The sequence below is a fragment of the Ranitomeya imitator genome, chromosome 6 (assembly GCF_032444005.1).
Source record: "Ranitomeya imitator isolate aRanImi1 chromosome 6, aRanImi1.pri, whole genome shotgun sequence".
Classification (NCBI taxonomy): Eukaryota; Metazoa; Chordata; class Amphibia; order Anura; family Dendrobatidae; genus Ranitomeya; species Ranitomeya imitator.
Window position 1 is genome coordinate 96,270,356 of NC_091287.1, and position 14,182 is coordinate 96,284,537.

The window sequence follows — 14,182 nt, forward strand, 5'->3', positions numbered from 1 at the left end:
GGGTGAGCTGACCAGGTAGACCACCCCCTATACAGGGAGCGTTAGGGGCAGACCTAAGGGATTGCCGCAGAAGCTGGAAACCGGAGACAGGTAGTAGGAGGTACAAAATAGAGAAGCTAGGCGCAGGATGGACAGAGCGGGGAAAGATGAAGTACAGTTAGGTAAGAGCTGGGTACAGGCGAGACCAAAGGAGCACTGCGAAGGGGAAGACACAAAGGAAGCAGGACAGGAAAGACACCAGACTAAGAGTACGGGGAGGACACTGGGAGGACTGGACAAGGAAGCCTGGGAGAGACAGAGAAGCTGAACTGGCTGGACAGAGTGGAGACTCAAAACAGGCAGTGCAAAGACAAAGGTGAACCTGAGTTACAGAAGCACAAATGACAGACAGGCAAGGAGCAGAGGAAGGAATCGCCTTGTATACATGGAGTGCTGGAGGACTTCCGGGTCACGGTCCTCCAGGATCACAGAGAGGAGATACAGAGCGCCTGTAAATCAGAAAGAGGAAGTGCTGGAGTGAGCGGTGCGCACGCGCACCCGACAAGAACCAGGGAGCGGAGAAGAATGAAGGAGAGGATGGGCGCTTGCAGGAGGAGCGCGCCGCAGTGGGTAAGTATGAGCGAAAGGAGTGGCCGTGACACATTGGTTACAGAATTTTTAAACTACTGAAAGTTCCAGTGACCGCTGTTCATGCAATAATCCATAAGTAGAAAGAATATTATTTAACCATAAAACAGCCACGACCAGGTGCTTCCTGCAAGATTTCAGACAGAGGGGTGAATAGAATTATCAGAAGAGTTGCCCAAGAGCCAAGGAACACCTGTGAAGAGATACAGAATGAAATTGAATCAGCAGGTACAATTGTTTCAAAGAAAGCAATAAGTAATGCACTCTCAACCTCCATGTAGTGTATGCACGGTCACCACACAAGACTCCACTGCTGAACAAAAAGCATGTACAGTAGTGTTAAAAATAATAGCAGTCCAATATGACTAACCAGATTAATCACTGTTTTTGGTATACATTGTATTACCACATGTCAAACAATTTATCAGTTAGTGCAGTATATTGTAAGAAAACCACCAGACTCCGCCTTCATGATCTGCATGTTTTTGAGTGTGTATTAGAATAATTAATTGAAAAGGGGTGTGTTCACAAGAATAGCATTGTGGAGTTCAATTAGTGAGGTCAATCATTCTGTGAAGAAACAGGTGTGAATCAGGTGGCCTTTATTTTAAGGGTGAAGCCAGAATAGGCAGCACGGTGGCTCAGTGTTAGCACAGCAGCCTTGCAGCGCTGGAGTCCTGGGTTCAAATCCCACCAAGGACATCTGCAAAGAGTTTGTATGTCCTCTCCGTGTTTGCATGGGTTTCCTCCGGTTTCCTACCACATTCCAAACACATAGAGGGCGAAACTTATAAAGAAGTGCAGACAATGATAGCTAATGATAGTTCAGCTAAAATGATCTCCAATGCTTTAAAATGGAAAGTCAAACCAGAGAGATGCGGAAGAAAACAGAAGACTACCATTCAAACGGAAGGAAGAATAGCCAGAATCGCAAAAACTCAATCAATGATCAGCTCCAGGATGATCAAAGACAGTCTCAAGTTACCTGGGAGAACTGTGAGGCTATGTGCACACGTACAGGTTTTTTCGCGCTAAAAACGCTATAAAAACTCATTAAAAACGCATACATTATGCATTCTATCATTTAGAATGCATTCTGCATGTTTTGTGCACATGGATGCGTTTTTTTCCGCGAAAAAAAGCATCACGGTAAAAAAATGAGCATGTTCATTATTTTTGCGGATTTTCTGCGTTTTTCCCGCAATTCTATGCATTTGGGAAAAAACGCACCAAAAACGCGTCAAAATCGCGGTAAAAACGCATGCGGATTTCTGGCAGAAATCTCTGTTTTTTGTCAGGAAAATTTCTGCAAGAAATCCTGACGTGTGCACATACCCTGACAGAAGACGCCTGTGCGAAGCTAATCTCTTAGCAAAAAGTCCCCACAAAGTCCTACTGTTAAAAAACAAACAAAAAAAACAAACACATGTACTCAAGCAGATACAATCCACTGGCCTAAAGAGAAATGGAGAAACATTTTGTGGACTGATTAAAGTAAAATTATTCTTTTTGGGTCCAAGGGCCACAGATAGTTCGTCAGATGACCACATAACTGTGCATTCAAGCCACAGTACACTCTGAAGACAGTGGTGGTGCGCTCAGGAGCAGTGTTTGCCGCACTGTAATGCACATGACAGCGTGGCAAATACTGGATGTTCGAGCCACCCATTCAAGTGAATGGGGTCGGGGTACTTTTCTGGTATCCAAACTTTTTTTTTCTTCTTTTTTTAACTGTTCGGCCAGACCCGAACATCCAGGGGTCAGCCCATATATAGTTATCAACAAAATTTTGTACAAACGATTAATTAAATTTCAGTAAGCGTGTTCCATACTTTTTCCTTGTGTCATTTCTCATTATTACACCTAACAACTTATGGACATCTATGGTTTGATTTCTTTACATGTGTGGATTAGATGGGTGCTTACTAGAGATGAGCACTTACCGGAAGGTTACTTTCCGATGCAAAACGCAGAACATGGACTTTCCCCATAAGTCCACACCAATGTTTGGAGTTCTGGGATAAAGAGAGAAAGGGAAAGCAAGAAATAAAGAGGGACAATAGCACCCTTAGAAGTATATTTGGTTATACTGGTGTATATAGAGCACATAGGAGACACTTAAGTTGATGTATATACATCACAAGTGGCAGACAGTATATGGGCCCTTTATAGTTCAATAGTTTATCATAATGCACAATTTCACCAGCTTTCAAAGTAGAAGTGGACCTCCTTACCTCTTGGGCTACAGAGCACACTTACTCCGTCCACAAATAACACCCCGACACTGGCCAGCGGCACAACGTATTCCTTTGCTGCCTGTGCCACAGTATTTTGGACTGAATGCTGCATGCGAGTGCTTGCAGTTTAAAGGGAACCTGTCACCCCCCCAGGTCGTTTTTAAGTCAAAGAGCCACCTTCAGCAGTACTAAGGCTGCATTCTGTGAAGGTGGCTGCTGTTTCTTGTCCCTAGGAACGCTGAAATAATGACTTTTATAAATTTCCCACCATACGTCTATTGTGTCCCTGAGGTATGTCTTCTCCCCCGGTGTCATCCGCCTCAGAGCCGTCAATCATGTCTGGGCGCCGCCTCCTGTGTGCCTGTTACATGCCTGCGCTCAGGTGCCTGCCCTGCGTGTAGTGGAGTCTCCAGATCCCAACCTGCAGTGTGTTATGATGTATTCACACGGTAGGGCTGGGAATCTGGCGCCTGCGCAGTGGAGCGAGTCACCGTGCTCCTCGATAGAAGTGCCGAAGTCTCGCAGGGCATCGGCACTATCTTCAAAGGAACACGGTGACCTGCTCCACTGCGCAGGCGCCAGATTCCCAGACCCGCAGTGTGAATACATCATAACACACTGCAGGGTGGGATCTGGGGCCTCCGCTACACGCAGGCACCTGATGTAAGTTCACAGGCCGCGTGCACGGCGCATGCCCGAGCACTGATTACAGAGCGCAGGCGCCGGGCATGTAACAGGCACACAGGAGGCGGCGCCCAAACACAAGAGGGACATGATTGACGGCTCTGAGGCGGGTGACACCGGGGGAGAAGACATACCTCCAGGACACAATAGACGTATGGCAGTAAATTTATGAAATTCATTATTTCAGCGTTTCTAGGGATAAGAAACATAACAGCCACCTTCACAGAATGCAGCCTTAGGCTAGGGTCACATTGCGTTAGTGCAATCCGTTTAGCGCTAGCGGATTGCGCTAACGCAATGTTTTCTATGGGGCTGCGGTCGGGGTCGCGGTAACGTCCCCGCTCTCGCAGATCCCCGATCTGCGAGAGCGGGGAACGGACCGCGGGCGCGCCTCGGACGCTGCAAGCAGCGTCCGCGGCGCGCCAGGAATCACCGGCGCGTCGCTAGTGCGTGCCGAACATGGCACGCGCTAGTGAAGCGCGTTCCCATTAGCGTGAATGGGCGCGTTAACGGTCGCGTTGCACGGCGTTAATTTCGCCGTGCAACGCTGTCCGTTTAACGCGGTCCCATAACGCAATGGGAACCCAGCCTTAGTGCTGCTGAAGCTGGCTCTTTTACTTAAAAACACCCTGGGGGGGGGGGGGGGGGGAACGGTGAAAGGGGGAAACTAAAAGGTCTGTGGACCACAAAGTGCGCTAGCGGCCCAAGCATTGCGGTCCCTGGGAAATGACACCACGGGCCGTAAACAGGCTGGAGGTTCCTGATCCCTGTATTAAAGGATAAGTGGAAGCTTAGTATTTTGTGATCACGATTAAGTCCCCCATAACTACTTCTGATGTGCTGCCTCATCTATTTACTTGATGTGGATATTTTCTTCTGCTTTTATGTTGGACACATAACAAACCTCTAACAGTATTTTAGAATTCTTTATTCCCTCCCCTTATTTCTACCCTCAAGGCCTCTACATTTTCATTAGCCTCACATATATTGTTACTCAGTGGATTTTTAAGTGAAGATTTTACATGTCAGCAAATCCTTCCCCTCCACTGATTTGTATGGTCATTGCTGGACAGACTTTAGCCCAGTAAAGTAAGAGCCCAATCCCAGGTGTCGTCCAGCCAGGTCTCCATTATCTCAACTACATCAGAATTAATAAATGATAGAAGAAAATTATAATTCCTCCATGTTATTGGTTAATGCATCTGGTATTAGTATGTATACACTATGTATTTTTATTTCTCTTCTCTGTTCTGATCCCTCCCCATACCACCCCTAATTTCATTACTATGTCCCAAACCACAATCTGTCCCTCTTGTACAATACTTACACATTCCAACGTTTTAGATATTCCTTTCCCATAGGTGCACCCTCTCCTTTGAGTTGTAGCCCATCCCTACCATTGAACCAGAGAAGTTGGCCCAGTTATGAAGGAACCTAAAAGCCTGCTGCCCAAAGCAATTCCTGAGCCATTTATTCACCTCCATAATCTCCCACTGCCTCTCTGATGCGGCACATTATACAGGTAGTATTTAAGAGGATACTAACCTTTGAGGTATTTCCTTACGGGAAATCGATAAGCAGGATTTCACAGCAAATTATTTTAACGTATATGTAGCTCTCTCAAAGACAAATCCAGCAATACCTTTGCAAATCCAGCAATACCTTTTTCCATTGCTGAGAAAACGGCATTTGAATTGATATGAGAATGGCTAGTGTAGGTCAAAAGCCTCCGTCACTCCAGTTCTATTACCCACAGTGTTGATTTCTCCTAATTGATTGATAGCTACAATGCTGTTTGACTTCAGCCAAAAGGAGGAGTCAGTCAAGCAAGAGGAGCTGGCGCTGGGTGGGGATTAGAGCTGGAGTGGCAAAAGTATCACAGCTACCATAGTTCTTCAGCTTCATTTGCATATTAATTCAAACACTGATTTTTCAGCAAATAAGAAACACACTGGCCATGTAAAGAGCTACAAGTGCACATATGTAGACTGTGGTGTGAATTCCTGCTGTCAGATTTTCTAAGCTTATGGCCTAAATCCCTGATATCCGGTTTAAGGACCTTTCCATCTACCTTCATTGGTGCCAACGGAAACCATGACCACTGCATCATCTGGCCACTCTCAATAGTCTATAAACACAAAGTTGTTCTGTGTTTTTATTGCAGTGTTCTATTGTGATTTTTCATACTTGGAATGGAATGGTCATTTTGGTGAGCACATAATCTTTAGTCTATGTCTGGTATGTATACTTACAGTATGTCACGATTTTCGTATACAAGTGTAGGACCTAATTTCTTTACTGTTGCCTATTCCCCTTATTCATTTGTTGTCCTAGCTTTTGTAGAGGTTTTGGATTTATTTGGAGTTACCTAGGTTCAATAAGTATTCAGAGAAGGCTCTTAGATTTTGGATACCTTTTGTCGTTGTGGGTAAAGTTTATTTGCAATTTACTCTCATTAGTATTCTGCTTGGAAATTCTGCTTCGCGCAATGAGCCTACATTGATGAGTACATTAGGATTTGATCAATTAAAAAGTTAAATGGGTGGATGGTATTTTGGATCCTGCATCTTCCTTGAACATAGGGTAATTGCATATGCTGCTTTCTCTGTGGGGTGTGCACGAACTGTGGGATTTGGCAGTCATGTTCCATGCGGAGGTGTTCGTACGAGGGCTGACTTTTTGTTTACATTATGAGATACACAGGGTAGATCTGTTTGCCAAATACCATTTAGATAGTCATAATGTGTGCATGAAGCCACTTAGTCATTATTTTTGTATGTGCATCAGATGTTAGTCAAATATCACAAGTTAGATATTTAATTTTTTTGTATTTTGCATTAATGACACAAACTTGTGAAGTTTTGTTAACCTCTTAAGGACAAGCTCACTTCATTAATACTAGCACAATGACAGCTACTATGCCTCATCTAATGTATGATGCAACAAAAGGTGGTCAGGAAGTCCTGGAGCTCTTCAGTGGAACTTCAGCTGTTTGCCCATGCAAGATATAGCCTCAGACGGTGTCACAGGGTTACCAAAGTAAAGGAGCACCCCGATCTATGAAAATATTAGGCTAATAGTAGATCTGATTTCCTGTGCCATCTACGGTATTTCCATTTAAATCTTTTACTGCAGTAAGTACTATACTATTGTAAGAGAACAAGTCTACTTCTAGACCAAAGTACCTATTGCATATGATGCTTCTTGTAAGAAAAAGATAATCTTTCTGCTTTTGGTGGTACTATTTTATTCCCATAAATGCAATACCTTGGTGCCGCTTAAAACACAGGTGGTGGTCTATTGGCTGACAGATGCAAAGTTTCCAACAATAAAACCATCAAGTCTAAAAACCAAACCCTTCTGTACCAATAGGCAATGAACGCCAGGTCTACATTTGAGCTGAGGACTCTCTGTATGAGAGGAGGAAGGAATGTCTACATTAGGCTCTCTTTTCCAGGACGGCAAGAATTTAAAGCATATAGGGCACCTGCCATGTAGAGAACTTTTTGAGCTTGTCATTATTACTGGTAGCCATGAGATCTATTGTTAGAAGACACCACCTTTTTGAAATAACAAGGAAGACTTTGTTGCCAGGTGAATGGAAGCTTGCCTCCAAAGACTGTCTCCTGAATAGGTCTCCGGACAGGTTACTTACAGCCATTATGTAGACCAGTGTTCCCCAACTCCGGTCCTCAAGAGCCACCAACAGGTCATGTTTTCAGGACTTCCTTAGCATTGCACAGGTGATTGAATGCTTGCCTGTCCAGGTGATGCAATTATCACCTTTGCAATACTAAGGAAATCCTGAAAACATGACCTGTTGGTGGCTCTTGAGGACCGGAGTTGGGAACACTGATGTAGACGGTAGAACTATCCACAAAATTCTTCATGGCCCATTTCATAACTAGTTCTGGCAGAGTAGAGAGATAAATTAATCTAACTGTAGTTTCACACTAGAGTTCACGTAGGGTCAAACTCATTGTTCTCAAGACCCTCAGGCTGGAGGGCAGTCTTTTTCCTTAGACAAGTTTGCCTGAATCCACCTCATCCGAAGAATGATATTCTTCTGGAATAACTGTCTTCTCAGCCACCACTTCACCACTAATTAGGAGCTAAAACTTGACAGCCTAGATGGAGAAGATATCTTCTATACTCAGGTGGAAAGCTTGGGAGTGGCCACAGATCGACTTTGACCCATAGAAGCACATCTATAGGAGGAAGTTAGGTAACCCACAATTATCAGAAACATGCATAAAAGCAACAAGTTTTACAATAGTGGAGTAATGGCTGATACTATGGCCAAGTCTTCTCTGGTAGTTTTTTTCTAAAACTTTAGGTTATCAAAGACAGTAGACCATCACACAAAACAAAGCAAAAACACTAAGGCCAGATTCATTAAGTCTCGCTTTCGCTACAGTTAATGATGGGTGTGCAAGAATAAGAAGTGCCAAATTCTTCCAGAGGTGCACACCACTTAATGATTTCGGTGCATTTCATCATTGGTGTGTGGTTGTTAGAAATCTTACTCCACCCCCTCCTCAGCGCCACCCATTTTGATAGCCCAAAAACAGACATGAAAAACACCAAAGTTGTTTCATACCACTTATTTGGCGTAACCACTTTACTGTTGCACCATAAATATTTACTCTGAATATTTCCCATTCTCTGGGTTTAAAAACACTTTCAAATAAAATTAAAATCCATAAAAATTGAAAAGAGATCACCATGGAATCAAACTTTAATTAAACATAACTCACATTTTATTATACTCCATAAAATATACAGGAATTTCAATGTACTGAAAGAGTGCAGGTAAATACAGTATCCAAGCAGTCACTATTTCTATGTACATGCCGATGTGGTCTTCAAGTGGGGGAGTTTGGGGACAGAGGGGAAAAGAAAAAAAAAACCTTCACTAAATTTTCAAAAGGTCAAAATACTGTCACATTCTGTTCATAAAACCAGCAGATAATGTACAATGTAAAAGTGTTCCAGTTTAATATCACAGAAAAAGAAAAAAGATTTTTTTTGCTTATAGATGGACTGGAAAAAACTTTACAAGAAATTCAAAAACTAAAATGCATTTAGTTCACAAAGGCATTAAATCTACTTTCTGTAACGTGATTTCAATTTGTAGGTAATAAATTCTGTGTTAAAATTTTGCAATAAATGGCAAAATCAAATGCTTTGCATATTTACAGTTTTTATTTAAATTCATTTTTTTGTTTAGATTAGAAATACAAATAAATACACAATAAATAAGGTAATAATGATTGTGATGAAGTGAACTACTTTTGTTGCCTTTACCCCGCACACCTTTGTATCGAGTTCCACATGTCCTGCAGAATTTCACTATATAATGCTGGATATTTAAAAACAAAACAAAAAAAACTCAGCAAATAAAGTTCCAATTATTGATCTTAGAAATGTATTCCTAAGCAACAGATTAATGCTGGCTTAAATATGAGGTCTAAATTTGTTAGTTAGATTTGATTTGGCAGATACGCCTATAACACCAAAGAGGATCTCACCACAGAACAGGCAAAACAGCATCACACAGGGTCAAGGATGCCAAGATATATGGATAAAAAGGTTCTGTTGGTGAGTTGCCAATTACCAATGATCCCTCATCTCTATAAAAAAAAAACCAAAAAAAAAAAACCTTGAGCTGCTGGCCTACACACACTTTACTGTTGACCCTGCAGTTGGTCAATTTTGCTAGTCACAAAGAAAATGACCCTGAGAAATCGTTCCTTTGCAAATCTCAGCTTCCTACTTTTATGTAAGTGTGACATGGGGAAATAAGTGGTTACCCAAAACAGTATTTTATAACAAAGAGTACAGAGATGCCATAGAAGTCTGGTTGGTGTGGGTGTATGTGGTGGTCACCGAGACGCCTGAAGAGTAGTTAAACTGTGTTCTTGATAGTTTCATGGCTAGCAGGCTCATGACTTGCATAGGAGGTCCCGATTGCTCATCTCCGGGGCTAACAGCTCCTCTCTGAGCCCGCACATTGCCGGGAGTATGGATTCAAAAGAAAGTATTGGCTTCGTAGCCTACGCCATCTGCCGATTCCATACTCCAGGCTGTGGACACGCTGAGACAGGAGCTGTTCGCTTCCCCGGGCCTCCAGGACTCAGATCCCCACCAGTCTGAAGGTACTTCAAGTTCCTGATAAAAAAAAAAAATCAAGAACAAAGTTTAACTATTTAACAATTCTTGGACAGCAGTCCGTTTCATCTCAATTTTTTCTGTACCACCCTTGTGCTCGTCTTGTACACAATCTAGATTTATGGGGCATTAGGTCACCCAAAGAGTTGTCCAGAAATTAGCAGCTATTGGTAACGGTTACTGGCCTACAAGATACTCAATTTCTGCTTGTGTCTTAAATCAGTCCACACATTTTCTTCCACATATAACAATTATTCACCATCAATAGTCTGAGTATATTATTCATTTCATCCCACTTTAGCTAAATCTATACATTTCCTCCACTTTGTCATAGTAGCTGCTCTCAGATATCTTGGTGTGAAGGAAAGATGGCTGGATATCATTAAAGGGAATATCTCAGCAGGTTTCTGCCATGGAATCTGACAGCAGCATATTGTAGGGGCAGAGCCTCAGAGTCTAGCTATGTGCGATTGCTTGGCTGCTTTTTGTATTTTCAATAATAAAAAAAAAAATCACTGTTTTATCAGCAGATTATCACTAGAGGACTCGCTGTCTCTTACCATGTAGTCTCCAGCTCCGTGTAACCCCGCCCCCACCCGATTGGCAGCTTTCTGTGTACAGTGTAGAAAGCTGCCAATCAGTGATGTGGGCGGGGTTATACACAGCTCAGCATTCAGAGAACTGCTAGATCTGCTGCAGAGAAAATGGTGATTGGATCAAAACTGCAGCAAGCAGAACAGTGAGTAAAAAATTGCTGGAACACGTGGTTGTCCCAAGGAAGATGTCAGATTGACTTTGAAACGTGTTGACAAACTACTTGATCCTCATATCTTGATTCTTAGATCATTTTTGAAAACTCCCTCGGTATTCCTTATTCATTATGCAGATTTCAGATCATACAGCAAGAAAACCTAGTGACAGCTTCCCTTTAAACACCAATTTGTGACTGTCATGGTCTGGAATACTATACACCAATAGTCTGGACAGGCTAGCTTTCATGACACCTCTTTAAAGCTGAAATAAATACTAATTCCTGAAATGGTGCTCACTAAACAGAACATGACAGATATGTTGTAGACAATTTGAAGTGTAGAAGACGGTCACAAATGTCTGCAACAAACGTGCGATGTATGAACATATCTCATAGATGGACCCCACCCTGACTCAGACAGTATTCCAGGTGGTACAGAAGAGGTTTGCAAGTCATACGTCACATAACCCTGATGAAAAGCAACGAGGCCTCAAAATATATATATATTTCTTAAAGTCCCTGAAAATGTTAAGTGCAGTTTTGACCTATTGTTTAGTATTAATAGTTCTACTGAAAAGAAAAAACATGTCTAAGAATGTACTATGCCTGGAGGTATACAAAGTCTACCAGGATACCTTCAATTTAAGGTCACTTTCACAAGCCAGTCATTTTTTCAGTATTTTGTATCCGTAATTGTAAGCCAAAACCAGGAAAGAATGGATCCAAAACGTGTAAGATGTGCAAATCTTTCCATTATACTTTGGTTCCTCTCTGGGTTTAGTCTGGCAAATATTGATGCAAAATAACGACCAAAATACTGTTGTGTGAAATGGTTTATCACAGCTATAGAGGGTCACATTTTATTACCGCTAGTGCATCTGCAAGGCCTAAACCGAAATTGGATCGTGTGGCAGGGGAGATTAGAATATAGTAACAAAGTTGAGAGTATTAGAAAATCATAAAAACCTAAACCATTTCTAAAAAGTAATAAAAGAAAACAAAAATATTTAATATTGTCTGAAAATGTAATCTAGACCAAGTGAGCTATCCAATGCACATGGCATTGTGCTGGTTTGCAGTGGTTACGAACCATCAAAAATAATTTCACATTGCAAGTAAATCAAAGCCCGGTTATCTGAGCAATAACATATCTATTTTATATAGCCAAGTCATCATTTATTTTTTAGATTTTATTTTAACTTAAGACCAAATGAACATGAGGAATCCTGCCACATATGTTCATTTATGGGTACATACTACTAGTGCCACTTAAAAGCAATAACAGAAAAACATGACAACTATTGATTCCCCATACAACATTGCCCATTGCCAGAAAAGTGAACAAAAGCCAAGAGCTAACAAATCATCCTGTATGCTACAAAAAAAAAAATAATAAAAGAAAATCAGCCCATTTCTGGACATTTTCTCGGCATGGACAAAAACAAACATGACCTAGAAGTAAAGATTAGATGTACAGTTTTTGATTAACGGATTCCAGTCATTACACATCCAAAAACCATTTGTAGAAAGAAAAAAAAAAAAGTTATTTGGTCCTTTGGCAAACTGATGTACACACAATGCCAGATGTACCAAATTCATTTATTGCCATCAAAATTGTTTAATTTTATTTATACATTGTTTATTATAATGTTTCCTGTACAATAATAATAATAATAATAATAATTATAGGAGTCTGCTGACTGGACTGCTATGCCCCGCATTATAAAAGATTCTCTCGACACAGACAATAAAAGTTTAAATAAAACAGTAACAACTGCTTGAAAGTCCTCAAATCCTCTGTTCCCACTTTCCCTCGCTTCTAATGACCAGTTCCAAACTTTGTTATTTATTCAGATGTAGAAAGGATTCTTAACCAACAAAATGGGTCAGATTAAAACATATCCAAAGTTATTCATCAAATCAGTGTATTTTTTTTTAAAAAAAGGAGATAATTTAACCCCTAAATTTCTGGCCATTGTGGCAGAACAAGGAAGAAAACTCTTTCAGGTTGCACAAATGAAAGAACTTAAAAAAAAAAAAAATATGGGCTCCTGTAGCACCTCAGTAGGTCTCAGAGTCAGAGTCATTGAGCTCGTCTTCTTCTGTGTATGGATATCCATCCTCCCTGCCGATATTGTTGAAACTGCAGTAAGAGCTGTGCTCGCTTCTCACGATAGGCAAAGAGTCAAATGTGACAGTCTTTGAGGGATTGGTATAGTGGTTTAAAGTTAGAGATGGCATTGTGCTGCATGATGAGACCGGCATCATGGTGGCCAAGATGAGAGCCAGACAGTCAGCAACATCCTTATTTGGAGCACAAGCCAATGCTGGTGTGTAGCCTGTATTATCAGAGACATAGAAATTAATGAGGCATAAAACAAAGATACATACAGTGGCATGTAAATGTTTGGGCATCCCCTGGTCAAAATTATGGGCACCCTTGGAGATTTCTGTGCTCAGATAACTTTGACCAAGGTTTCAAACCTTAATTAGCCTGTTAGGGTTATGGCTTGTTCACGATTAGGAAAGGCCAAGTGATGCAAATTTCCCAGATTTATAAAAACCAGGCTCTTCTTTCTGCCAAAAACATCAGCCATGGGTTCTTCTAAGAAGCTGACTAGCACTCTGAAAATGGTGGAGGCCTCCAAAGCAGGAGAAGGCTATAAGAAGATAGAAAGGTTTTTTTTAAGTTGCCCTTTCTACAGTTCGAAATGTAATTAAGAAATGGTAGTTAACAGGAACAGTGGAGGTCAAGATAAGGTCTCAAAGACCAAGCAAAATTTCAGTGAGCTGCTCGTAGGATTGCTAGAGAGGCAACTCAGAACCCCCGCTTGACTCCAGAAAGATTTAACAGACTTCTGGAGTTGTGGTACATTGTTGTAGTCTTTAAAGACACCTGCACGAAAATGAACTTCATGGAAGAGTCATCACAAGAAAACTTCTTCGGCGTCCTCACCATAAAATTCAGCAGCAGAAGTATGCAAAAGAATATCCAAATAAGCCTGACGCATTCTAGAAACAAGTCCAGTGGACTGATGATCAAAGATATGTGAGAAAAAAAGGCACAGAATTTCAGGAAAAGAAAATCTTGCCAACCATTAAGCATGGGGGTAAATCAACCATGCTTTGGGCTGTGTTGCAGCCAATGGCACAGGGAAGAACGATTGAATCAAATTTCAACAAATTCTTTATAGAAACATAACACCATCTGTAAAAAAGCTGAAGTTGAAAAGAGGATGGCTTCTACAAATGGATAATGATCCCAAACACACGTCGAAATCCACAATAGACTACCTCAAAAGGTTTTACAATGGCCCTCACAGTCCCGATTTGAGTATCATTGAAAATCTGTGGCTAGACTTCAAAATAGCAGTGCATGCAAGACGACCCAGGAATCTCACCGAACTGGAAAAATTTCCCAAGGCAGAATGAATGAAAATTCCTCAATCAAGTATTGAAAGATTCTTGACTGGCTAGAAAAAGCATTTACAAGCTGTGATACTTTCAAAAGGGGGAGCTACTAGGTACTAACCATGCAGGGTGGCCAAACTTTTGCATTGGCTTTTTTTTTCCTTTTTGTAATCTTTAAAATGTAAAAGATTAAAAAAAAATATATTTTTTGCCTAAAATACAAAGGAAATATGTAATCTTTAACTATAAGCCTTTTAAAGACCATTTTATCTTTAACTTTCTCAACTGTTCACAACAGTAA

The 14,182-nt window shown here is 41.2% G+C and overlaps 1 protein-coding gene across 2 annotated transcripts in view; it reads right to left on the minus strand.

The window, feature by feature from the left end:
- Nucleotides 1-8,285: 8,285 nt before the first annotated feature.
- ANKRD28 (ankyrin repeat domain 28) overlaps nt 8,286-14,182 on the minus strand; it is a 208,905-nt gene continuing 203,008 nt past the window's right edge. The window contains exon 28 of one of the 2 annotated variants that reach the window (XM_069729947.1): nt 8,286-12,809. In XM_069729947.1, coding sequence (XP_069586048.1) covers nt 12,532-12,809 — 278 coding nt within the window. In that variant the 3' untranslated portion in view covers nt 8,286-12,531. The remainder of the gene's footprint in view (nt 12,810-14,182) is intronic. The other variant, XM_069729946.1, reaches the window with a different exon arrangement.